Genomic DNA, 26299 nt, shown 5'->3' with positions numbered 1-26299 from the left:
TATCATTTTACACTTGGCTGACATTTTATCCAGGGCAACTTGTAAGTTTAGGGTATATTACAGTAGTTTATTGATTTTCTTTTTGCAGTTTTGTTGTGTTTTCCACAGCTCTCTTAACAAAGGCCAGTTGTTTTAAATAAATAATCACCGTGCTCGCGGCATTGCGAGGGGCGTGGTAGTGTGGCTGAAGCGGTTTCCGGGTGGATTTGTGCTGCGGGCGTTTGTCATCTAAGTGCACAGGTGAGGGACGATCCGCAGCGTAATTGTACCCGGGAACTGTTGATTGCTACAGCTGCCATGTCCATTATATAGAGAAGCCTGAGACGGTTAAGGGGATGAACGATGAACAAGAAAAAAAGAAGAAAAGTAAACGGAGGTTGCAGGAGGAAGCAGGAAGTGAGCGAGCGAGCGAGCCGGTGCAGGAGAACGAGCAATCTTTGTCGTAGCTACATTTTAGTTGTATTACTGATCGACGATATGGGTATAGAATTATCACATTCTTCAGGGATCCGCAAGTCGCTGTCCGGAGGATCCTGCCGGAGCCAAGGATCGGTATGGCGACTGGCAGCAGAAGCAGTAGCAAAAGAAGGTCAGCTGCAGAGAGAGCGTCTCGCCTGCTGCAGGGCCCTAACAGGAGAAGCAGGTGAGACGCTAGTTTAGAAGAAGCACCGGGCTTGACATTGGGTTTTTTAGAAGACTGCTTCCTGTATTGTGTTTTAACCTCGGTTTTCAAGGATTGTTTGTGTTTGCATTTGTTCTATTTTAAACCTCTACTTTTCACCTTTCTTTTACGGATTATTTGTTTTAATGAAGATTTTGGACACTGCACTTTATCTGAACACTCATTCGTTTTGTTGTTGGATTTTAAATAAAAGCACTCTGCACATTTGCACCAACGTCTTGCTCTAATGTTATTGCCTCACTGTCTAGCTCATCTTGGTATATAACTATCGACGGTATTGGGTTCAAGGGCTCCCGAACAGAAGATGGGAGCATGGAGATGAACTCGCATCGTCACAAGTTTAAAACCCAAATGGCCTGATCAGGATCACTCAGGTAGTCATTGGCAGGGACTAAACTGGCATCCTTACAGTTTAAAGTCCTCAGTATTTCTATTTAGGTTTAGTCTCCTTTGAATTCATTCCTGCGGTCTGTTTTTAGCTCCAAATGTCACACTTGGACTGCCCCTTATTCTTTGGCCTCTAAAAATAATGAAGATATTGTTTTGGGGGATTTAGAGGTCAAGGAATTTAATGGTCTAGTCTATGTTATTATTTTTTGAACTTGTTCATTTTCAAATGCATCTTTCCGATGCATCATTTTGTTGTAGTGCAATTGTTGCAATGCAGAGTTGCCAAAACAACAACATTTATTTATATAACACATTTTCATGCAACAATGTAGCTCAAAGTCAAAGAAAAACTAATAAGATTAGGCAATAATATTAAAGATAAACTTCTGGGACTGAGGTCACCGAGGTGGTCAAAAAACTCCTTGGTGGCAGGGCCCCGGGGGTGGATGAGATACGCCCGGAGTTCCTCAAGGCTCTGGATGTTGTAGGGCTGTCTTGGTTGACACGTCTCTGCAACATCACATGGACATCAGGGACAGTGCCTCTGGATTGGCAGACCGGAGTGGTGGTCCCCCTCTTTAAGAAGGGGGACCGGAGGGTGTGTTCCAACTACAGAGGGATCACACTCCTCAGCCTCCCTGGAAAAGTCTATTCGGGGGTCCTGGAGAGGAGGGTCCGTTGGATAGTCGAACCTTGGATTCAGGAGGAACAGTGTGGTTTTCGTCCTGGTCACAGAACAGTGGACCAGCTCTATACCCTTAGCAGGGTCCTGGAGGGTGCATGGGAGTTCACCCAACCATTCTACATGTGTTTTGTGGACTTGGAAAAGGCGTTCGACCGTGTCCATCGGGGAATCCTATCGGGGGTACTCCGAGAGTATGGGGTATCGGACCCCCTCATAAGGGCTGTTCGGTCCCTGTACAACCAGTGTCAGAGCTTGGTCCGCATTGCCGGCAGTAAGTCGAACCCGTTTCCAGTGAGAGTTGGAGTCCGCCAGGGCTGCCCTTTGTCACCGATTCTGTTCATAACTTTTACGGACAGAATTTCTAGGCGCAGCCAGGGCGTTGAGGGGGTCCGGTTTGGTGGACTCAGGATTGGGTCACTGCTTTTTGCAGATGATGTTGTCCTGTTTGCTTCATCAGGCCGTGATCTTCAGCTCTCTCTGGATCGGTTCGCAGCCGAATGTGAAGCATCTGGGATGGGAATCAGCACCTCCAAATCCGAGACCATGGTCCTCAGCCAGAAAAGGGTGGAGTGCCCTCTCAGGGTTGGGAGCGAGATCCTGCCCCAAGTGGAGGAGTTCAAGTATCTTGGGATCTTGTTCACGAGTGAGGGAAGAATGGAGCGTGAGATCAACAGGCGGATTGGTGCGGCATCCACAGTGATGCGGGCTCTGCATCGGTCTGTCGTGGTGAAAAAGGAGCTGAGCCGTAAGGCAAAGCTCTCAATTTACCAGTCGATCTATGTTCCTACTCTCATCTATGGTCATGAGCTATGGGTAGTGACCGAAAGAACGAGATCGCAAATACAAGCGGCTGAAATGAGTTTCCTCCGCAGGGTGTCTGGGCTCTCCCTTAAAGACAGAGTGAGAAGCTCAGTCATCCGGGAGGGGCTCAGAGTAGAGCCGCTGCTCCTCCGCATCGAGAGGAGTCGGATGAGGTGGCTCGGGCATCTGATCAGGATGCCTCCTGGACGCCTCCCTGGTGAGGTGTTCCAGGCACATCTAACCAGGAGGAGGCCCCGGGAAGACCCAGGACACGCTGGAGGGACTATGTCTCCCGGGTGGCCTGGGAACGCCTCGGGATTCTCCCGGAAGAGCTAGAAGAAGTGGCCGGGGAGAGGGAAGTCTGGGCATCTCTGCTCAAGCTGCTGCCCCCGCGACCCGACCTCGGATAAGCGGAAGAGGATGGATGGATGGATGGATTAAAGATAAATGTCTACGCGTGGAAGTGTGTGTGTGTCTGTCCAGTCCAGAAGCGAGAGGTGGAGTCGGGCTAAGGGCTCTGCCTCAGAGGAAACAGAAACCTTGCTTAGCCGCTAATAACACTAGCAGGACCATCACGTCAGCAAAACGAAACCTCAGAAGAAAGACAAAGTCACTTAGCCGCTAACATCGGCAAAACATTATCTCTTTTACTTTTCCTCCCGCCACTAATGCACAAGCGATGCGAGCATGTCGGCAAAACGAACCCTCCTAGGAGAGAGACACCCAGTAGTAGTACAGTGATCCCTCGCTATATCACGCTTCGCCTTTCGCGGCTTCACTCTATCGCGGATTTTATATGTAAGCATATTTAAATATATATCGCAGATTTTTTGCTGGTTCGCGGATTTCTGAGGACAATGGGTCTTTTAATTTCTGGTACATGCTTCCTCAGTTGGTTTGCCCAATTGATTTCATACAAGGGACGCTATTGGCAGATGGCTGAGAAGCTACCCAACTTACTTTTCTCTGTGTCTCTTGCGCTGACTTTCTCTGATCCTGACGTAGGGGGTGTGAGCAGGGGGGTTGTTCGCACACCTAGACGATACGGACGCTCGTCTAAAAATGCTGAAAGATTATCTTCACGTTGCTACCTTCTGTGTGCAGCTGCTTAGTGAAGCGACATGCTGCACGGAGCTTCATATACTTAAAAGCTCAAAGGGCACGTATTGATTTTTCACTCTTTGTTTTTATCTGTCTCTCTCTGCTCCTGACAGAGGGGGTGTGAGCTGCCGCCTTCAACAGCTTTGTGCCGCGGTGCTTCGCATACTTAAGCCAAACAGCCCTATTGATTTGTTTGCTTTGCTCTCTGTTTCTGACAGCCTGTGCTCCTGACACGCACTCCTTTGAAGATGAAGATATGTTTGCATTCTTTTAATTGTGAGACAGAACTGTCATCTCTGTCTTGTCATGGAGCACAGTTTAAACTTTTGAAAAAGAGACAAATGTTTGTTTGCAGTGTTTGAATAACGTTCCTGACTCTCTACAACCTCCTGTGTTTCTGCGCAAATCTGTGACCCAAGCATGACAATATAAAAATAACCATATAAACATATGGTTTCTACTTCGCGGATTTTCTTATTTCGCGGGTGGCTCTGGAACGCAACCCCCACGATGGAGGAGGGATTGCTGTAGTTCCTTTCATTTACCTGACATTTTTACATTTCATTTTTTTTTTCTGACGATTTCATTAGTTTTTAGGACCCCGGGCTTTTTACAGGATGGGCTTCCACAGCTAGTTAAAAGATAAGTAACAAAAAAAAAAAAAACGAGGTACATCAGATGGTTGGGAGCCTTGATCAGGTGGTGGTGGTGGCGCAGATCCCCATCACAGAAGAATCAGGTAATACAACAGAGAATAGTCGAGATTAGTGCAGAGTGCAGATCCCTGAAGAATGTGATAATTCTATACCCATATCGTTGATCAGTAATACAACTAAACTGTAGCTACGAAAAAGCCATATTAAAATAATGGGTTTTTAGCAGTTTTTTTAAATTTTTCACAGTATTGGCATTAGATGAATTTCCATTGGTAAAGTATTCCAGATTTTAGGTGCATAACAACAAAAGACCATCTCGCCACTTCTTGTATGTTTGGCTTTTGGAATTATAAGCAGACCTCCCATTCAAAGATCTAAGGTTACTAGCCTCACAAGTTTCACTAACAGTTTTTAGGAGGCATTTCATTGAATGAGTTGGGTTTAGGAAGACCATCAATAGTTGAAAATAAAACTCTTGGATTACTAGCATTATCATTTATAATTTTAGAGAAATAAGACTGACTCTCAAGGTGGACTGCGTTGTTATATTCAGTTATTTTTGTCTTCAGTATTTCATAGTGAACTATCTGTTTAGTTTTTCTCCATTTGTGCTCAGCTCTCCAGCAAGTTCTCTTTAAATCAGACACTGTTTGTGTCTTCCAAGGTGTAATTGTACTGGAGGATTTCTTAAAGGTCTTTTCAGGGGCCACTATGTCAACTGCAGCTTTCACCTTAGCATTAAAATTTTCCACCTTACTATTTATACTATTAGTATTATTAAGGTAAGTACTGCAGTCGGACTGAATGTTTAGAATATTAGCAAGCTGCAGATGTATCAAAATAGCACTTTTTTAATGATACACTTCTCATTAGCTGTAGTTATCAGTCATTTCTACATTAAATAATATGCAAAAATGGTCAGACTTACCAATATCCATGACCTACCGGGTCAACTTTTAATCCCTTTGAAATGATTAAGTCCAGGGGATGTCCTCCCCATTGTGTAGGCTGGCTTAGATCAACAGACCGCAGTAAGTTCGTGAATTTTTTTTTTTGTTCTTTATTTCGCCTTATATAATTTCTTGTATCAGGAATTTGGTAGTTTTCGCATACCCCTTGGGGTCAGAGCGCAGGGTCAGCCATTGTACAGCGCCCCTGGAGCAATTACAGGTTAAGGGCCTTGCTCAAGGACCCAGCAGAGTAGGATCTCTTTTGGCAGTGACGGGGATTCGAACCGGCAACCTTCGGGATACCAGCACAGATCCTTAGCCTCAGAGCCACCACTCCACCCTAGATCTTTGGCTTTCGGGTCACACTGGCTATCCACATGAAATTTAAAATCACCTACAATTAGGAACCTGTCAGGAATTCCTCAATAAAAGAATTATTATATTGTGGAGGTCTATAAATGGTTGATACGAGAGACTGGGACACTCCTTGAATATCCATCCATTATCCAACCCGCTATATCCTAACTGCAGGGGTCTGCTGGAGCCAATCCCAGCCAACACAGGGCGCAAGGCAGGAACAAATCCCGGGCAGGGCGCCAGCCCACCGCAGGACACACACACCCACCCACACACCAAGCAAACAGTAGGAACAATTGAGAAACGCCAATGCAACTAACCTGCATGTCGTTGGACTGTGGGAGGAAACCAGAGTACCCTCCTTGAATGACAACGGTAAAATACTAGGAAGATGTGAAGGTACCAAAACCAGCATTTTTACTGTTTAGTCATCTCGAGTAATACTCACTAAACTGATGCCTTTTTTGCCTTGGCAAACAAAATGAACTGAATGAATAATGTCCAGGAGTGTGTAACATGTTGTAATTACCATGAAGGTATAAAGGTCTTCAAAAAAGTTGTTTGCTTAGACTGTACAAAATGAGGCGGCCTACAGGAGGAAGGTGGATAGTCTAGCGTCATGGTGTGAGGACAACCTCACCCTCAACACAGACAAGACGAAGGAGATGATAGTGGACATGAGGAAGGAGAGAAGACCTCACCAGCCACTGTTCATCCGAGGGCTTGAAGTGGAGAGGGTGAGCAGCATTAAATACCTGGGCATCTACATCAGTGAGGACCTCACTTGGACGCTTAACACCACACAGCTGGTCAAGAGGGCTCAACTGCGGCTGTACTTTCTGAGGAGTGTGGTATAGCAGGTCCACAGCTCCCATCAAAGGCCAGTTTTAAAATAAATAATCACCGCGCTCGCGGCTTGGTGAGGGGGCGTGGTGGTTGTGTGACCGAAGTGGTTCTCAGGGCAATTCGCGATGTGGGCTTTTCCCACCTAAGTGCACAGGTGAGAAACTGTCAGCATCCGTGATTGTTCCTGGGGGCTGCTGATTTGCCACAGCTGCCATGCCCTCTTGATAAAATAGAAGTGCAAGTCGGCTAGGGGAGAGGAAAAGAGAGACTGAACGAAATGGAGGTTGTAGGAGAAGGCAGGAGAGCAGGAAGCTACAGTAGCAGGAGAAAGTCGGTGCGGGAGGGCGACTCCCCTGTTGAGAAGCCCAGACGGGGGAAGCAGGGGAGCCGCCAGGTAAAAAGGCACCGGGCTTGGTGTTGTTGTTTTTTAAGAAGAATGCTTCCTGCATTATTTTAACCTTATTGTTTAAAGAAGACTTTTTTCTATTGTTTTTAACCTCCACGTTTCACTACTGTGTTTATGGATTATTTATTTAATGACTCTTTTTTAATGATTCTATCTACCAACTGTATTTGACTTGTCCATCACACACCTACCTGCACATTACACTTTATAGTTCTATTCTGTTTTTATACTTTATGCTGCCTCTGTTACTTATTATCTATCTGCTACTTACTATTTATGTTTATCTTTATACATTGGTTTTGTCATTTGGTGTGGACAGCAAAGAAAGAATTTCATTGTACAGGGAAACGTGTTTCCTTACTGTGCACATGACAATAAACTTTGAATTTGAACTAGATACAACAACAAAACTAACAGGATCAATGGGTTTGCCACATAATATTTTTTCAAAAAATAATACCAACATTTCTTTCAGGAATTACTACAAAATGCAATACAATTTGGATATAACTGACACTAAAGTGCTGCTGATTAGCCATGTGAAGGAAAGTGGCCCTGGTGGACATCCATTGGGTCATGCTTTGCTAATCCTGCAGTTCTGCTGTCTCACATCGTGATTTCACTGTCATGAAGGATCTCTCTGCACACACAAGGTTGACTCCAGAGCAGAGAGAACAACGCCGGCATGGACTCATGTTTGATATGCACAAAGATTCTGTTGCCAAAGCAGAAATGGAAACTGGAGCTTACAATTTGACAACAAATATCTGACATTGAAAGGAAGAGTTCTTCCTCCAGAAGAGATCTCTCAGGAGGGGACGATTTATGAATATAATCAATGGGTAGCAGACTGGACAAAGGAAATGAGAGGTGTACAGCTGATGAGGACCCAACCACTCGAAAACTGGATAATTCTGTTCATTTGCCGTAACAGTAAATGTGCCTACTCTCTAGTTCAGTTTCTTGGTAAAGTCTTGGTTTATTAACACTTATTAGGTGTTCAGTCCTGTAGGTATCAGAATGCAGAAACCTATCATGATTGATTTTGACTTTGTGGACTGACATGATTCCCTGATAAGAACTTTGCAGCAGACTGTTACGTCAAAAACTCAAATCTGTGGTTTGCATTCTTTCTAGCAGTCGTAGCGATAAGTATGATGCAGTTAAGGTGTTTCTTTGTGTGTACAATCCAACTCTGAGTGTGCTAACATGGACTTTGAGTAAGCTATAAGCAATGATGACAGTGGCAACAAAAATTGCCTTGCAAATGAATTGTAAAATGGCTGCGTAATCGTGGAGTGATGAAATACCACTGAAACAGCTTATGATTGTTGGCATTGACTGTTACCATCATACTTCTGCTGGATGAAGATCAATTGCTGGATTGGTGGCAAGTCTGAATCAAGGCATGACAAGATAGTTTTGTACAATGTACAATATAGAGACCAGGACAGGAAATTGTGGATGGGCTGAAATATTCCCTGCCTGGTTTAGGCACAAAAATTGTTTATCTTCACATATAATTGTCTTTTGAGATGGAGTTGGAGATGGACAGCTTCAAGGTGTTGTCAGTCACAAAGTGCCTCAGTTTCTTGATTGCATAAAAGCACTTGGAGAGGATTACAATCTCAAACTTTCAGTGGTTGTTGTGAAAAACATATTGGTGCAAATGTTTTTGTAAATATTGATGAAAAACCAAGTAATCCACCTCCTGGAACACTTGTTAATAATGAAGTGACAAGGCCAGAATGGACAGCCTGGCAGTCGGCATTGGCAGTGTGTCTAGCTACTCACTACAATGTTGTGTGCAACTCTAGCAGTTTGAAGCCATATTACATGCAGCACCTTACGCACAAACCTCCAGGACGGTAAACACCAGGAAGGTGGCAGATCTACATGGCATTCCAGGATGTGTTTAACATCTGTGTTGATCAGTTTGCACCAGTGTTCACAGTAATATTTAATCACACCATAACCCAGTCCATCGTACCAACATGCTCTAAAGTGATCCACTATTGTCCCTGTACCTAAGAAAGTCTAACCTGTCTGAATAATCCTCGTCATGCTGCACTAATGCATATAGCAATGAAGTGCTTAGAGTGTCTACTCAAAAATCATATACAGTACTGTGCAAAAGTTTTAGGCAGGTGTGAAAAAATGCTGTAAACAAAGAATGCTTTCAAAAATGGAAGTGTTAATCATTTATTTTCATCAATCAACAAAATGCAGTGAATGAACAAAAGACAAATCTAAATCAAATCAATATTTGGTGTGACCACCCTTTGCCTTCAAAACAGCATCAATTCTTCTAGGTACACTTGCACACAGTTTTTGAAGGAACTGTGCTGGTAGGTTGTTCCAAACATCTTGGAGAACTAACCACAGATCTTCTGTGGATGTAGGCTTCCTCACATCCTTCTGTCTCTTCATGTAATCCCAGACACAGTCGATGATGTTGAGATCAGGGCTCTGTGGGAGCCATGCCATCACTTCCAGGACTTCTTGTTCTTCTTTACGCTGAAGATAGTTCTTGATGACTTTGGCTGTATGTTTGGGGTCGTTGTCCTGCTGCAGAATAAATTTGGGGCCAATCATACGCCTCCCTGATGGTATTGCATGATGGATAAGTATCTGCCTGTATTTCTCAGCATTGAGAACACCATTAATCCTGACCAAATCTCCAACTCCATTTGCAGAAATGCAGCCCCAAATGTCCAAGAAACCTCCACCATGCTTCACTGTTGCCTGCAGACACTCATTATTGTACCGCTCTCCAGCCCTTCCACGAACAAACTGCCTTCTGCTACAGCCAAATATTTTAAATTTTGACTCACCAGTCCAGAGCACCTGCTGCCATTTTTCTGCACTCCAGTTCCTATGTTTTCATGCATACTTGAGTCACTTGGCCTTGTTTCCACGTCGGAGGTATGGCTTTTTGGCTGCAACTCTTCCATGAAGACCACTTCTGGCCAGACTTCTCCAGACAGTAGATGGGTGTGCCTGAGTCCCACAGGTTTCTGCCAGTTCTGAGCTGATGGCACTGCTGGACATCTTCCAATTTCGAAGGGTAATAAGCTTGATGTGTCTTTCATCTGCTGCACTAAGTTTCCTTGGCCGACCACAGCGTCTACGATCCTCAACGTTGCCCATTTCTTTGTACTTCTTCAAAAGAGCTTGAACAGCACATCTTGAAACCCCAGTCTGCTTTGAAATCTTTGTCTGGGAGAGACCTTGCTGATGCAGTATAACTACCTTGTGTCTTGTTGCTGTGCTCTATCTTGCCATGACATGAAACTGTCTTCCACAACCTCACCTTGGTAGCAGAGTCTGGCTGTTCCTCACCCAGTTTTAAGCCTCCTACACAGCTGTTTCTGTTTCAGTTAATGACTGTGTTTCAACCTACGTGTGGCATTGATGATCATTAGCACCTGTTTGGTAGAATTGGTTGATCATACACCTGACTATAATCCTACAAAATCCCTGACTTTGTGCAAGTGTACCTATAAGAATTGATGCTGGTTTGAAGGCAAAAGGTAGTAACACCAAATATTGATTTGATTTAGATTTTTCTTTTGTTCGCTCACTTTGCATTTTGATAACAATAAACAATCATTATTTATATTTCTGAAAGCATTCTTTGTTTACAGCATTTTTTCACACTTGCCTAAAACTTTTGCACAGTACTGTATGTTCCCCTGTGCCAAAAGAAGGCCAGGCCACCTGGACAAAAAGAGAGGAAATTATGTACAGATGTTATTTATACACTGCACTTCTGCATTTAACTCTAAATAATTTCCTGACATGCATAGCCCAAGTGTTTTGAGAGGGGGGCCACACTTCTTCATCTTTCGCTCTCAACAGAGGTGCTCCACAGGGCTGTGTTCTGAGTCCACAGCTGTACTCTCTCATATGACGGCACAGTGGCACATAAATCTTAACATTATTGTCAAGTCTGCTAATGACACATCTTGGTAGGCCTGATATCTAACAATGAGGAGGCTTACCTGGATGAAGTGGAGAGTCTGTCGCACTGGTGTCAGGACAATTACTCCCGAGTATCAGTAAGAGAAAGGAGTTGACGGTGATCTGTGGGAGAAAACAGAAGAGGCTATCACCCCCTCAGTATTAATACAGTTGCAGATATCTCAGTGTCCACATCACATCGGACCAACATGGTCCAGACACAATAACACCTTGGTAAAGAAGGCACAACAAATGTCTTTACCACCTCAGACACTTCAGGAATTTCAGGTTGCCCTTCAATTACTAAAGAGCTTATACAGATCCACCATTGAAAGTATTCTGCGCTGCCTAGTTTGGGAACTGCATGCACCACGAGAGTGGTGAGTCAGGTGAATGTATCACTGGGTTATGCACCCCCCAAGTTTGAGGACATTGATATATTGAAAATTATCAGAAATACCAGAAATGCCAACAACAGCCACTTCTCTGTGCTGCAGCAAGTAGATGGCACTGCTTCCTAAAGTCCAGCGTGGAGAGACCCAGGTAGAGCTTCAGTCCACAGTCTATATGTATCTTGAATAAGGAAAGTATCTGGAGCTACACAATGCCCTACTGTTAACTCTTTTAAATTAAATTATGCAAGTTATTTATTTTTATTTTTCACATATTTAAAATTCTATTAATGATTTTTGATCATTAGAAGTCATGTATTATTGTTATTGTCCTATATTCTTCTCAAAGGCTCAGTCACTGGATTTGAGCAACTAAGCATTTCACTACATATTGTACCATATGTATAATTTCTACAGTATATGACAAAAATAATTCATTTGGTTTTGATTTCATTTGAAATCCAACTGTAGCCAACATTAGAAAGAAAACAATGTAAACAGCAGTAAAGATCAGGCAGTTTCATCCTCATAAATTCATCCTTTTACATTGACTTTTTGTTTGTGCCACTCTGAGTGATGCCAGTTATCAAGCCATTTCTGTTCTCTGCACAAACCCTACAAGGTATTAATTAGTCCATGTGAATTTTCCAGACATGAGCTTGCTTCTAGACAGCTTTGGTGACACACTCTTCTGTCGGACCTAGCTGGGCTGTATGAGTTGTTACACACATGGGGAAGAGTTCATTTGAGCCAAAGTGGGGGTGAACACTATTGAAATGTCTGGAATATGGCTACGAGTACATGTGTGGCACATGGTCTCTTATTCTCTTAGTCTGTGATTTCTATCTCTTCATATTTTGTATGTTATATTATCTGTGCTGCGTCCTTGAGATCTCAATAGACACGTTATGAATATGACCTGCAGAGTACACTGCTGCCCCTCGGTTTCTGGCTTGCATTTAGTGCTGCAGTGACAGGCGTTGGCCTCCTGCCATAATCTTGTGCACGAACACAATGGATGGAAAGATGATTTTCTGTAGGTGCAGCTGTGCAGTTGATATGGTTGTTTTTCCTGGCAGTGACTTTTATTGTTCTATAACCTATTCAGAAATGATAAGGGCCTTGCAGCTTATTCATAATCCATGTTTGATGTTTAATTCAGTTTAGTTTTTCTGTTAACAAATTTCACAATACAATATAAAGTTCATTTGTTAGACATCTACTTGTGTGGCCTGAAGACTTCATTTTCAGCTGTTTATTTTTATTTTTTTTTCCAGATATCAGACATGTATTCCAAAGTGTGTAAGCCAAGTAAAAAGAAAAGACCTCCTGCCTCTCCGCCTGCCCCCTTCAAGCAAGGAGCCCAGGATGTCAAGCCACTCAGTCAAAGCCGTCCATGTGGAGGGCCCAAGGAAAACAAAAGATTTGAGGCGGTGCAGCCACCAAGCTGGCCAGGAGGAGGCGCTCAGGCAATGAAGTCCACTGAAGATCCCTGCTACGAATCAATAAATGAGAAAATGTGGTCAGTTAATGAGGAAGCTGACCCAGCTTATGAATCAATAGATGCCAACTGGAAAAGGGACAAACCTCCTATGCCTCCATTAAGCAAGAATAAGAAGAAAGTGCCCACAAAAGGGTGCCTTAATGAGAATTTTTATGAAACTATCAGCGATGCGAAACAAGGATCGACAAGCACCACGACTGTATTCATGTTTAATGATGGTATCGAAATGTACGTCACTGGACTTTAATGCCATCTCGTCCCCTCACATTTGTAACACCTCTTTTTAAAATTCATCTTTTTGGTTCATTCAATCCAGCAATACAAAGAAAAATATCTTGAGCGAGCAGAATAAAGATGGATTGTGTTTGCTTTTAAAACCATCTGCCATGACAGGGAAAGGCAATTTATTTCAAGCCTTGACAAAAGCAAGTAGTTTGCTTGAAATTTTGAGAAATTTTACTGTGCAAGAATTCTAGAATTTATGACATGTTTACAAAAAAAAAAGAAAAAAAGACTGGCCTTGAGTGAAATCTGCTCACTGTTGCACGTTTCCTCTCGGCTAAATTCAATTTTGGGCATCTATTAACAGATCCACCATTATCAATGCAGTTGGCATCTATCCTCTGAGTACAGTAAAACCTAGATCAACTGACTTTTATTGGGCATTGACATTGATTCACATTGTTTGACAGGATAATCCATTTAAAAAGGCAAGTGCATACGTTAAATGATTGTTGTAAGCAGGTCTTTGGAGCCATGCCACTTCCTAGTGCTGCTCCTTGAATAATGCAGCCATGCTGATGGCCTGCAGTGGAATGGCATGAAAATCTGGACAGAGAAGTGTATTTGTATTAATGCACTGCCTAAAAGGAATCTGAGAAAGCCGCTTTATTACTACAGATGTGTACACCATGCTGTACTGAATCCTGTCCTGATTTCTATGTGCAGCTTGCATGATTTTCAGTGCGTGTGCGCATGGACTTCTCTGTAGGCATGCCGGTTTCGCCCAAATCCAAAAAATGTGCAGGTTATGTACATTGACAACCCTAAACTGTGCCCTGCAGTTGCCCAGCTGTAAGTCTACCACCATTCTGAGCTCCTCGGCCATTGTGGTCGAACGCTTTCATCTTTCAATCTATATCTCCCCCGTTTTTCAGAACCTCTTTCAATAAACAGATAAAATAAAAGTTGGAAAATCAAGGTTTTACTGTAAGAACTCTTGAAATGGAAATTCAATTTCTCTCTTAAATCCTTGAGAGAATGTATTGTCCATGTGAGGTATGGTTGAATGGGACCAGATGTAACATTTCATGCTGAAGCAGACTGGAAATTTGTTATGTTTAGACTGTGTACAATATATTTGACAACAAGACTACAGGAATCAAGCACCGTTCTGCTAAATCGGTACAACTGCCCTACTTTTCTACTATTAACCAAGAAGCCGGCGACACCTCTTCCTGTTTTACTCCCATTACATTTGTTGCCTGGCCAAATGGTGTGACTCCATGGCCTGGTGGGGTCCTGCTGCTGGTAATGCCTTAGCAAGGCTGCTGTGACATGGCACTTGCTGATTACCTTCAGTCGTGGTGTCCTGCAAGTGAAAGACCTGTATTCAGAGCTTTATATTGCTGCCTGTACTTTTAAATATTTGAATTTGTTCACTTTTTGTTAAGTACCCAGTTTGCTTCAGAATGGAGTGACCAATGTACTGGAGAAAAGACCAAGCACAAACACCCACAAATAGTGTTGAACATTTAAAGGTTTGATCTGTGAACTTGAGAACTTGTAAGAAAAGAGAATCCTACACAGGACAAGACGTGAACAGAAAAAACAAACCAAACCCTGAAAGACGCGTGAATAAATTAGCACAGTTGTAATGTTGACCATACTTATCAAGTAGGTAAGGGTGTGCAAATACAACTTTCTTAAACGCTGCAGCACTGAGTGCCAGGTGGGAAACGGCTCGGAGGGTCCAAATTCTAACAGTGATTGATGTGCACAGAGTACAGTAACATTTCTACTCTCATGTCTGACCAACGTGCTACATGTCACCACTCTCTGACAGAGTGATAAAATGAACGGATGACTGAAATTGTGTAATAATACCATGCCATGACATTCTCAAACACGCCAAACCCGATTCAGGAGCCGACCCATGCAGCACTATGCACAATAAAGAAAACAACTCTGGACCGGGAGTCAGCCCATTGTAGTGGCATAAGAGGCAGCAGGGCTACCCACTCATAAGACATCAGTTGTGGAATTAACATCTCCTGTAGCCGTAATGGGGAAGCACCTCGACGCGAGCCATCAGCCATGTCTGGGTTTCATGCCACAAGTGAAAACTGGTATAAAGTAGACAGAAAATAAACACTTTGTAAAACAAACAACAGTCTGCACGTAAGCACAAAAATGAATGCCACTCTCCGTTTGTAAAACATCAGTTTTAAAAAATATAGTTTGGAGGTAAAGCATTTCTACCGTAAACCCGTCACAACATTCTCTCTATTTCTACCTTTACTTGACTGCAAACATTTGACCCCCTGAAGTCTCACCATGTTTTTTAAAACAACTAAACACCCCCCCCCCCATCATGTTACACAAAGTTTCCAGCCATTTTCAGTTGCAGACTTTAATTTTAGCAGGGCAGTAGTTGCCCGCTCTCCAGCGACTCCGTCGGACCAGTAGTGATGAAGTGGGTTTGATTTTGTGCAAAGTCCTTGAGAACTGGTAACTCATGAGTAACAATGCATGTGATGCTGTGGTGGGGAAACGGGGGAAACGCATGTTTGGACTTTGCAAACGCAAGAGGGGCTCGTCTGTCTGATGTCTTGTGTTTTACCCACCACAACAGAATGGAAAACAAAAAGGGCTGCGATTGCACCTGGAAAACATTCATACAACACTGGCGCAGTCGGGCAGCATAGTATTTATTGGCTGTCTATCAAAGGGTGGGCTCGAAGGTTGTCATGGAGTTGTGTAGTATCCCATCCCCTGTGAATACTATTTGTGTAATCTAACATATATTTTGATATCCGCTCCGACTAGAAGTTGTGTAATGTGACACTTCAGGGTCACTTCCGAGCAACACAGTGGGGGAAACCTGCCAGAGCCATGTGGCCTGACCTACAATTTTCTGCCAGGAGCCTCGTCTCCATACCAAAGGAGATTGTGGTCCTGGAGATTTGGTGCTTTGCTGAGGCCCAGTGTGCCCTTTTTGCGCCCCCCCCCCCCCCCCCCCCGCACGATTTATTTGACGCTCAGTACTTGGAAGTCCTTTATTCCTCCCCCTCACCGTGATCTTGTTTACAATTGCAGTGTGGAAGACCCAAAGTGGCAATTCTGAATTTTATATAAAATAATAAAAATTGTGTATTTTGATATTTGTATATACATATTAGTCTACTGTATTTTGGTTGGCTGCTTGATTTCAATTCATTTGAAGTAAGGTACACCTGATTATTTACAATTTCTTCTGCCCCCCCATCATCCCACGATTTTCTTGAGGGTACTGCAGCTCTTAGTTGCAGTTTTTTGAGTGACGTCTTCAGCACAAACTCTGGGGTACCCAGCATGCATCATGATGACACCCCACTTTCACTTTAAAAGCTGTTTCCGCTTTAGACATTTACATTCAACTCCTAAAAACAACACTCTGGGAACATTCACAGTTTATTTTTTGAGTCTCTAAACTGCACGTTTTGTGGAGATGTGGTGGGCAGAGATGAGCATAATGAGTATGTAGAACTGGAAGTGACCACAGGTGGGGTTGTGGAATGCTGGCTCTGCCGAGTTAGCCTCGAATACTATGCTGCACTTGTAAAGTAAACATGGGCCTCACGTCCAGGATAAGGACTACCTTAATTCTAATGAAATGTGATTATAAGAAAAAAGCTCAGGGAAAACAAAAATCAGAGATACATTAAATGACTGAAAGATGTCCTCTCTGTGGAGCCTGTTTAGCATTTAGTGGCAACTGTGGTGTGTATCAGTATTGAGCGGGGGGTGTAAAAGCACCGTATCGTTTCACTCCTCACCGGAATACTTTTTATATATCAAGCTGTCCGTGTTTAAATAGGCAGAGACGCGGCTGTGCCATCGCTGTATTGTTTTACTTGATAAAGATTTTGCTTGCTTAAATATTATGCATGTGTATATAGTGTACATTGATGCTACACAAAACAAATGTTGCAGATTATATTTGTTTGTTATTTCAGGTTAGTATATTTTTTTTTAAATTGTACAGTCAGAAAATAAAGGATGTGTGAATACGCAGTGCGCTCCACCCAAACTCACTGATAGGTATCCGCTCATCCATCCCATTTTCTGAGTCAGCCTGCTGGGTGACAGGGAACTGAGCCTATCGATGGCAGCATCAGATGGGACACCTTTAATCGTGGGGTACATTAGGCCAATCAGACAGAAGCATAAAGAAGACAAAGATATGAAAGACATGGAGATCAGGCTAGGAAGCGATCTGTGAGGTGATATCTGTAACCAGTTGGCCACTCTGCCAAAATATCATCTAGAAATTTCCATAAGCAGTGCATACACAAACAAGGAAACTGGGCACAAGGCAGGGGACATTCCTAAATGGGGCTTCTTGAGATACACTCACAACATTAGATGCACAAGCCTGGATGCAGGTGGAAAGCGACATTGAGTCCAAGTCTCCAGACCTTTGAGGTGTCACCTCCGTTGACCCTTCTTCATCTGTTTCATGGTTGCAAAGAATCCAAGCTTAACCTGTGCAGCGCTGGATGTCCGGCCTGAAAAAAACACCGGAAGAGATGCTAGTAAAGTACAGGCAACACTCGAGCACACACACACACACACACACACATGTGCACACACAGACTCACATCAGGCAGTTTTAAGTCACTAGTTACTAGTCAGTCTAATCTGCACGGCTTTGGGATGTGTGAAGACACCAAAACACTCGGAGAAGACTCGCATGAAACATAGGGAGACTGTGCAAACTCCACACAGCAAGCATCTCCATCTGCAAAGTGCCAATGCAGTCTGCTGCCCCACGGTATCAGGCCATGCTGCAACCTGGTCTGTGCAAATGCCACTGGATCTTTGAAAAGCAACTAAAAGCCCACCATAACTTATACCTGCCATGTTATTCTCGATGTCCTCCATGTTCTTGACTCAGTTGGACATGGTGGAGAAGAGGACTCAACAGCCTTGTCCAGTGGTCAGGGTAATTCCTGCTTCCACCAAATGGCAGCCCCAAATCTCCACTTAACCCATTAAGCAATGTCCGGGCTATTAAATATACACCTTAACTCTTGTTCTTTTTTGTATTTAAAACTGTTGAATTCATTGGAAAAATTCAGCTGTTCTTCATACAAATGCACTGTATTGTCTGTATAAAAGAAGCAAAATATCTGTGAAATACATACGTGCAAGAGATTGTAATGTTTTTATACAGGAAAAAGTTACTGTTTAAAAAGTGCACCTTCGGTTTATACATTTTGTAATAAAGCAGCACTTGGAAACTCGGCCCTGCTTGTCTTCTCATTCCTTCACATGTTAGCAGTGATGCTGATCAGACTGACTGAGACATGTGAGAGCACAAAGTGTCGGCCCATCGTACTGCGAGGAAACCAGAATATCTTGAAAAATCTAACCAGTGCACCATTGGGAGGGCAGGACCTCCATCATGGGATAAGTTTAGGAAGACAGCCTTTTGAAGAAGTTAAGAAAAGATGGAACTTGTGGTCATCTACAAAGCCACCACTTATTAAAGGACAAGCGTCTGTGTGTGTGTGTGTCTTTTTTGTCTGTCTGGTTGCTAGGATTTGGAAGAAAAATTCTAAAACAGGCAAAACAGAGAAGAAAGATGTTAAAAAAAAAAAAAAGGATCATAAAAATACCAAATAAGGGATGAAAAATAAGAAAATGGGCCTTGTTGGCCTATTCTGTTGTTTGACGTTATATGCCGACAACAGCAGCGTGGTAGTGACTTTCTCGCACCTGATCAGGCCAAGTGAACGAGGTTTATAGTTGTAATGCCAATGTCTGATTAATTTGTGTGGTGGGCAGTGGATGAGTGAAAATAACAATAAATCGATGTGCACATCAGGAAACTAAAACCTCGACACGACTAGGCTAGTGTTTCTAAACTAGGCCCATGTGGTAAAAACCACCAATGCGTTTTCCAAGTAAAACTCTCTGAATGTAAGAGTGGTCAGTCTGACGATCAATGCTAAGAGGAAGCAATGAATGCGGGTTGCTCTATGTGATGAGGAAAAGGCCGTCTCAGGAGAAAAGGATCAGGCACAAATTATTATAACACGACAAAATGGACAATCCATATATCAAATTAAAACCATGTGGCCTAGGCTGATTAATTAGATTTCAATCCATCTTAGACAGGCAGCATAGGTAGTAGAATAAATAACAGTCAAGGCAGAAAGTCTAAAACCTGGAATGGAATGTCAATAGGTTCCAAGAAGAATCATGCACGTTTTTATCTTCATTAGAAGCTTATAAAGAATTAAGAAATAAAAATGTAAAAATTTGGAATATATAAGAATGAAAACGCACACCATTGTGCTGATAAGAAGTCGACAGGGAGCTGACATACCACATAAGAGAGCATGCAGCAGAGAAGAAAGTGCAACTCCAGCCAGCTCTTGACTAAACTAACTACCTGAGCCATATGAAGCCAGAGGAGTTGTAGATCTGAGGCACGGAGAGTTCACCAAGGACAAGTTTATAATGAAGACTTCCAGACTGGAGGGGAGGCAAGACAAGGATCAAAACCCGAACTGTGAGTGTAAAAGCAAGACACCGTTCTGCTACTTCACACAAAGAGTAGCAGATATTTTGGAGCCACCATACTTGCATTTACACCAAGTATTGAAACGACAGTAAAGGGCTTATGTCTTTATTAGTATAGCGCATGGTGCGCATTGAACCAATCATTTACAATAACCCTGTGGTCACATTGACCTCCCTAGATGTAGCAAGTGAGGATGTTGTAGCAAGGCTGAAATGGCAAAAACCCACTGCAAAAAAATAAATAAAATCAGAAACCTGATTAGCCATTGGAGATAAAAAGGTCCTCCTTTGGCTCAGCTGCACTCAGAATCCTATGGTATGAGTGAGGATGGCAACAGAGAAGCCAATGTCATGCTAGTGGCACCAGTCATTCACTACTGTTAGAATGCGGCTTAATTTGGATTTTCTTACTCGCATGCAACACATGAAACATCTGAATTTTTATTTAGAAAAATATGAACGACAAGAACACATGGAGTCCGAGCAGCATATTCATATGTGGCACTATACCCAATTTGTATGATCTGAACGTGACCTGCGTTTGAACATCTGAATCAGAGTTGTTTAGCATGTCACACTCCCTTACTGATTTAACATTGTTTGAGGCTTTCATCATAATACATGTGCGTTTAAAATCACTGTGCCAATGGAAGGAAGGCAAGGCGGCCTACTTCATTAAAATTTAAGGTGACTACCATCAGCCATTGCATGTGAGAAACAGTTCATCTCATGCACATATTCTTCTAAAAGAGTCTTGTAAACAGACACTGACATAAGTAATCAAACGTCCCTGTCGACATTCTGACATTGCCAAACCACTGTTTCATATCAGCACCATCCACATTTGGCTCTTACCGGTCCTGGCTCCCCTCTCATGCCCACTGGTTTCTACATGGAGATCTGGCAGTGATAACCACACACAAAGCAACAAGTATAATTTTCCATTTTCTGTTTCTCATCCTTGCTGACCAATTCTCAGCTGTCATGCAATGATTAAAAGTAGTGCAGCAAAAAGCATCTGTCTGACAACATTATTTTATTCAGGTAGCGCATGTAGGGCACGTGCTGAACAGACAAGTACTTGTTCAAATTGTTTCTGAATGAACATGCAAGGCTACTCATGTTGCTGGACAGGCTAAGAATGGGCCTGAAAGAGAAGGCATGTCTAAGTGGACTCCACACACAGTGAAGAGGATGGTTAAAGTGTCCAAAGGATCTCCAACAATCACAACTTGTCAACTGCCAATGTGAACTGGGACTTGGCAGCAGAAAGTTTACAAAACTGTGATCAGGTGTAGTTGTGTGATAGGGTCACCAGGAAAAACACCACCAACAACATTTATTTCTATAGCACATTTTCATACAAACAATGTAGCTCAAAGTGCTTTACATGACGAAGAAAGAGAAAAAAGACAAAATAAATAAGAATTAAAATTAGGGAACACTAATTAACATAGAATAAAAGTAAGGTCCGATGGCCAGGGAGGACAAAAAAAACAAAACAAAAAAACTCCAGACAGCTGGAGAAAAAAATAAAATCTGCAGGGGTTCTAGGTCCTGAGACCACCCAGCCCTCTCTAGGCATTCTACCTAACATAAATGACCTCAATCAGTCCTCATTGCATTCAGGGTTCTCATGAAAGAACTTGATGATGACGGTCATGTGAACTTCTGGCATTTAATCCATCAATGTAGGGACATCATGGTGCTTTGATTAGGTGGTGGTGTCGCAGATCACCACCACAGAAAACCGGAAAAAGAACAGAAGAGAAATTAGGGGTTAGTACAGATTTTGGAGCCACCATGGATAATAATGATAATTAATTGAATATACAGAGCATCAGGATTAAACTAAGAAGTTATGAGAAATGTTAAAGTAATGTGTTTTCAGCAGTGTTTTAAATGATCCACTGTATTAGCCTGGCGAATTTCGATAGGCTATTCCAGATTTTAGATGCATAACAGCAGAAGGCCGCCTCACCACTTCTAAAGTTTAAGTTTTGCTCTTGGAATGCTAAGGGGACACTCATTTGAAAATCTAAGGTTACGATTTGGAGTGTAAAACATTCCGAAATATAAGATGGAGTGAGATTATTTAAGGCTTTGTAAACCATAAGCAGTATTTTAAAGTCAATTCTAAATGACACAGGTAACAAGTGTAGTGACATCAAAACTGGGGTGATGCGCTCAGATTTTCTTTTCCGAGTTAAGATTCTAGCAGTGCATTCTGCACTAGTTGCAATCGATTGATGTCTTTTTTTGCTAGTCCTGAGAGGAGTGTGTTACAGTAATCTAGTCGACTAAATACAAAAGCATGAACTAATTTTTCAGCATCTTGCAATGTTATAAGAGGTCTAACTTTTGCTATATTTCTTAAGTGAAAAAATGCTGTCCTAGTAATCTGATTAATATGTGATTTAAAATTCAGGTCAGAGTCAATAATTACCCCTAAATTCTTTACCTCCGTCTTGACTTTTAATCCTAATGCATCAAGTTTATTTCTAATAACCTCATTATATCCATTATTGCCAATCACTAAAATTTCTGTTTTCTCTTTATTTAGTTTGAGAAAATGACTACTCATCCATTCGGAAACACAAGTGAGACACTGTGTCAGTGAATCAAGAGTGTCGGGGTCGTCAGGTGCTATTGATAAATACAGCTGCGTGTCATCAGCATAGCTGTGGTAGCTCACATTATGCCCCGAGATAATCTGACCTAACGGAAGCATGTAAATTGAAAAGATCAGCGGACCCAGGATAGAGTCTTGTGGAACACCATATAGGATATCATGTGTCTTTAAAGTATAATTACCACAACTAACAAAGAATTTTCTACCTACCAGGTAGGATTCAAACCAATTTAAGACACTGCCAGAGAGACCCACCCATTGACTAAGGCAATTTATAAGAAGTTTGTGATCAATGGTATCAAATGCGGCACTCAGATCTAAGAGGATGAGAACAGATAAATGGACAGAGTCTGCATTTACCCACAAGTCATTGACTACTTTTAACAAGTGCAGTTTCTTTACTGTGATTTGTTCTGAAACCTGACTGAAACTTATCAAGAATAGCATGTTTATTGAGGTGGTCATTTAGTTGCATAATGACTGCCTTTTCTGGAATTTTACTTAAGAAAGGCAAGTTAGAAATAGGTCTAAAATTTTCAAAAGCAGAGGAGTCGAGATTATTTTTCTGCAGCAGGGATTTAACTACAGCAGTCTTTAGACAGTCTGGGAAGACCCCCGTATCTAATGACGAGTTTGCCATGTCAAGAATACTATCAATTAGCACACCCGATACTTCTTTGAAAAAATTTGTTGGTATTGGGTCAAGGACACAGGTGGAGGGTCTCAGTTGAGAAATTATTTTATATAAATCAGGTAAATCTATCCTGGTGAAAGAATTTAATTTGTTTATAATAGAGTACTGGGGTTTAAGGGGATCAGTATTGGGGAGATGTACTATATTATTTCTAATATCATTAATTTTTGATAAAAAAAATACAGCAAAAGCCTCACAAGCTTCACTGGAAGTATTTTGGAGGCATTTCTTTGAGTGACCTGGATTTAGCAGACAATAAATTGTAGAGAATAAGACTCTGGGATTACTAGCATTGTTATTTATAATTCTAGAGAAATAACAGCGCCTCTCAAGACGGACTGTGTTGTTGTATTCTATTAAAAGCCTCTGTTTCCACAAAACAACAAACTAAAGTGCCTACGGTTTGCCAGACATTAACGGAACTTTTAATGGGACTGAATTCTATGGTCACAGGAGACCTATCTATCTATCTATCTATCTATATGTAGACCAGGGATGAGAAAAACGCATCATTCTCAATGTGATGGTGAACCTTTGCTGTTATGAGGCTGTTTTTCTGCCACAGGCCCTGGACATCTTATCAGGATATATGGTGTATTAAATCAACACCTGACAGCCTCTGCCAGAAAGTTTCATCTGGGCAGTGGTCTGATTTTCCAGCAGGACAACGATCCAAAGCACACCTCAAAATCAACACAGAAATGGTTCAGTTAACACAAAATGGAGGTGTTCATCGTAGCTGTCACCCTACTGAAAACCAATGGGACGAGCCGAAGCGGAGAGGACCTTAAAATTTGAAGGATCTACAGGAGGTTCGGTATGGAGGATCTCCAAACTCATTAAGTGTTATAGGATAAGACTTGTATCTGTTATCTGGGCAAAGGGGATTACTGCACAAATTATTAAATGATGGGGGCCAATAAATGTGGCACACTTAAATTTGAAAAATAAAAATTGTTTCACAATAAGAATTTCTGTTTCTTTTCAATTATTTTACTTCAGTTAAAGATTAAACTTTTTGTTAATACTTTGAATGAAAGATCAAGAGGATAAACAGTGAAAGACTGCTTTGTCCATAGCGCACTTGGCTTTTTATTTATGCTAGTTGAGGGCACTATATAATAACTACTGAGTAAAAATGCCAATATTATTTAACGTCTCCTCTTTCAACTTAATTTTTCCATTAGTTTCAATGAATTCTCAAGGAACTAACTGGCAGCACAATGTATTTTATACTGTAAAAAACGTTTTGGTGAGTGCATTTTGTTTTTAGGTCATGGATCACTTCACAGGAGTTATAACAAAAATACTAATCATATTTCAGCCACTAATTGCATGTCAGGCAGTGGAATCATTTCCAGATGGGAATCCATCTTTTGAAAGGGGGACGCATTGTGCATAAATTGATGGCAGATGTCTGTTCAAGGCGATTTTTGACACCAGCCCTCCCATTTAAACTGTCTTGCTCAAGGGCTCTGCACCTGAGTCCAGGTCTCATTCAGACTTGCAGTGTGTGTGTATCTGCACACAATCCTGGCACATTTCAGACATTCCGAAATTTGCTGAAGTTTATAGCTGTTGCATTAGGGAGATGTCATCATGCAGAACTTGAATGCTTTCATCCATCTTCTTAATGGCTTTTCCAGTTGAGGGTTGTGGGCATCTGCCAACTATAGAGAAGATGCCAGTCCATCAAAGGACACACTCATCCTTACTTCTTGTTACGCTTCAACCAGAACCTCATCCCTGACTTAAGTGCTTTTTCCTTTCATATAACCTTTTAGTAGTGTTTGAAATATCATTTTTTATTTTATACTATTGAGCGTTCTTTGTGCATGTCATTTATTGAATATTGTGTTTTTTGTTTATTATTTTACATTTTTGTACTATGATAATGTATGTATTCATTTTCTGTGTTTTCTGCAGTGTCTTCCTTATATGCCACCTCTGGGGGTGGGGCCACCTAAGGCTGCAGGGTGGGAACGCCCAACACTATTTAAAGGAGGAGCAGCCGTTAATATTGCTGCTTCCTGTCATCTGGTTTGTGCTTATTACGATTTTTGGAATTCCTGGTTTTGACTCCCAGCTATCAAGTTTAGTACTGTCTCTGGCTTCTGTTTTTGGCCTTGTTTGTGTAAAGTTTAGCTTTTAGGAAAACCAAATTGGTTTCCCTCTGTTTGTGTCTGACTTTTTTGTGTGATTACTTTTGAATTAAATACTAAATATTACATATATAATATTCTAAAATATAATATTTAATGAAATATTATAGTAACCCTGTTTAGGTTTCTTTGGCTAGAGTTTTATTAGGATTTTCCATTCTCCCTTTTATATTTGTGATCTTTACGCTTCCACATTTGGGCTTGTACAGATTGTAAGCCTGCTTCTTGAATCTGCCAGACGTTCTGAGACCTACTTTGTTAGTTTAGACCTGTGATGGAGGTCAGGTCTGGTCACAAGTCTTTTTACTTTTTTTGAGCGGTACAAACAGCAATGACCAAAACACCTATACAGTGTTCACACACATCTTTGGGGAGGAAGAACCCAAGCACACATGGTGAAAGCATGGAAAATACGCACAGACAGTGACCAAACTGGGATTTGAACCTGGGACTGTGGGGCTGCAAGTCAGCAATGCTTACAGACTAAACCATGAATGTAAAAGTGGTCAGATGTAAATAAAGCCATACATTTTTACAAATGTTCCGCAGTTTAGCTAAATCTGCAAAATGTAAACACAACAAAACATGATATACTGCAAATGATAATTGTTGTTCAAGGAAAGCCTGGCATTTTATCACAAGTCACCTTCACAGTAATAAAACAATTGGTAAGCATGCAGGGGCAAAGTAAATTGAGACCACAAGATTATTATTTCATAAACATGAGAAGATAGAGCTATATAAGAGACTTTAATTAGGAAAATACTAGCCTTACTTGGGCTGTCACAAGTTTCTTTTAGTTATGTGTACAGAGTGGAGTCAAAGACCCCATTTCCAAACACAACCAACCAAGATATTAAAGGTTAAAGTGCTGCCTTCGGTAATATCATAAGATCAAACTGGATTTATCAAGGGTCGACACTTATCCTCCAATCTTCGACACCTGTTTAATGTAATATACACACCAACAAAGTAAAACACCCCAGAAATATTATTATCATTGGATGCAGAAAAAGCATTTGATATGATTGAATGGAAATACCTTTTCACTACATTAGAGAAATTTGGGTTTGGCCTGAACATTTGTGCATGGATCAAACTACTGTATACCAATCCAAAAGCTTCAGTTTGTACTAACAACATTTGTTCAGACTACTTTAAACTAGAACGTGGTACCAGACAAGGATGCCACTTGTCACCACTGCTATCTGCAATCGCCATTGAACCACTGGCAGTCCACTGTCGAAATGCTGATCAGATAAATGGGATTATCTGAGAAGGACTGG

General features: G+C 41.8%; 1 protein-coding gene and 1 pseudogene across 5 annotated transcripts in view; both read left to right on the top strand.

The window, feature by feature from the left end:
* Positions 1-18240, top strand: part of LOC114659300 (uncharacterized) — a 244479-nt gene extending 226239 nt beyond the window's left edge. For all 5 annotated transcript variants that reach the window (XM_028811714.2, XM_051932866.1, XM_051932864.1 and 2 more), the window contains one exon: positions 12507-18240. In XM_028811714.2, coding sequence (XP_028667547.2) covers positions 12507-12980 — 474 coding nt within the window. In that variant the 3' untranslated portion in view covers positions 12981-18240. The remainder of the gene's footprint in view (positions 1-12506) is intronic.
* On the top strand, positions 7345-8938 carry LOC114658491 (piwi-like protein 1; annotated as a pseudogene).
* Positions 18241-26299: the final 8059 nt, after the last annotated feature.

The sequence above is a fragment of the Erpetoichthys calabaricus genome, chromosome 10 (genome assembly GCF_900747795.2).
Source record: "Erpetoichthys calabaricus chromosome 10, fErpCal1.3, whole genome shotgun sequence".
NCBI classification, from domain to species: domain Eukaryota; kingdom Metazoa; phylum Chordata; class Cladistia; order Polypteriformes; family Polypteridae; genus Erpetoichthys; species Erpetoichthys calabaricus.
The sequence above is the reverse complement of the archived record's forward strand: the minus strand, read 5'-3'. Positions and strand labels throughout refer to the sequence as shown.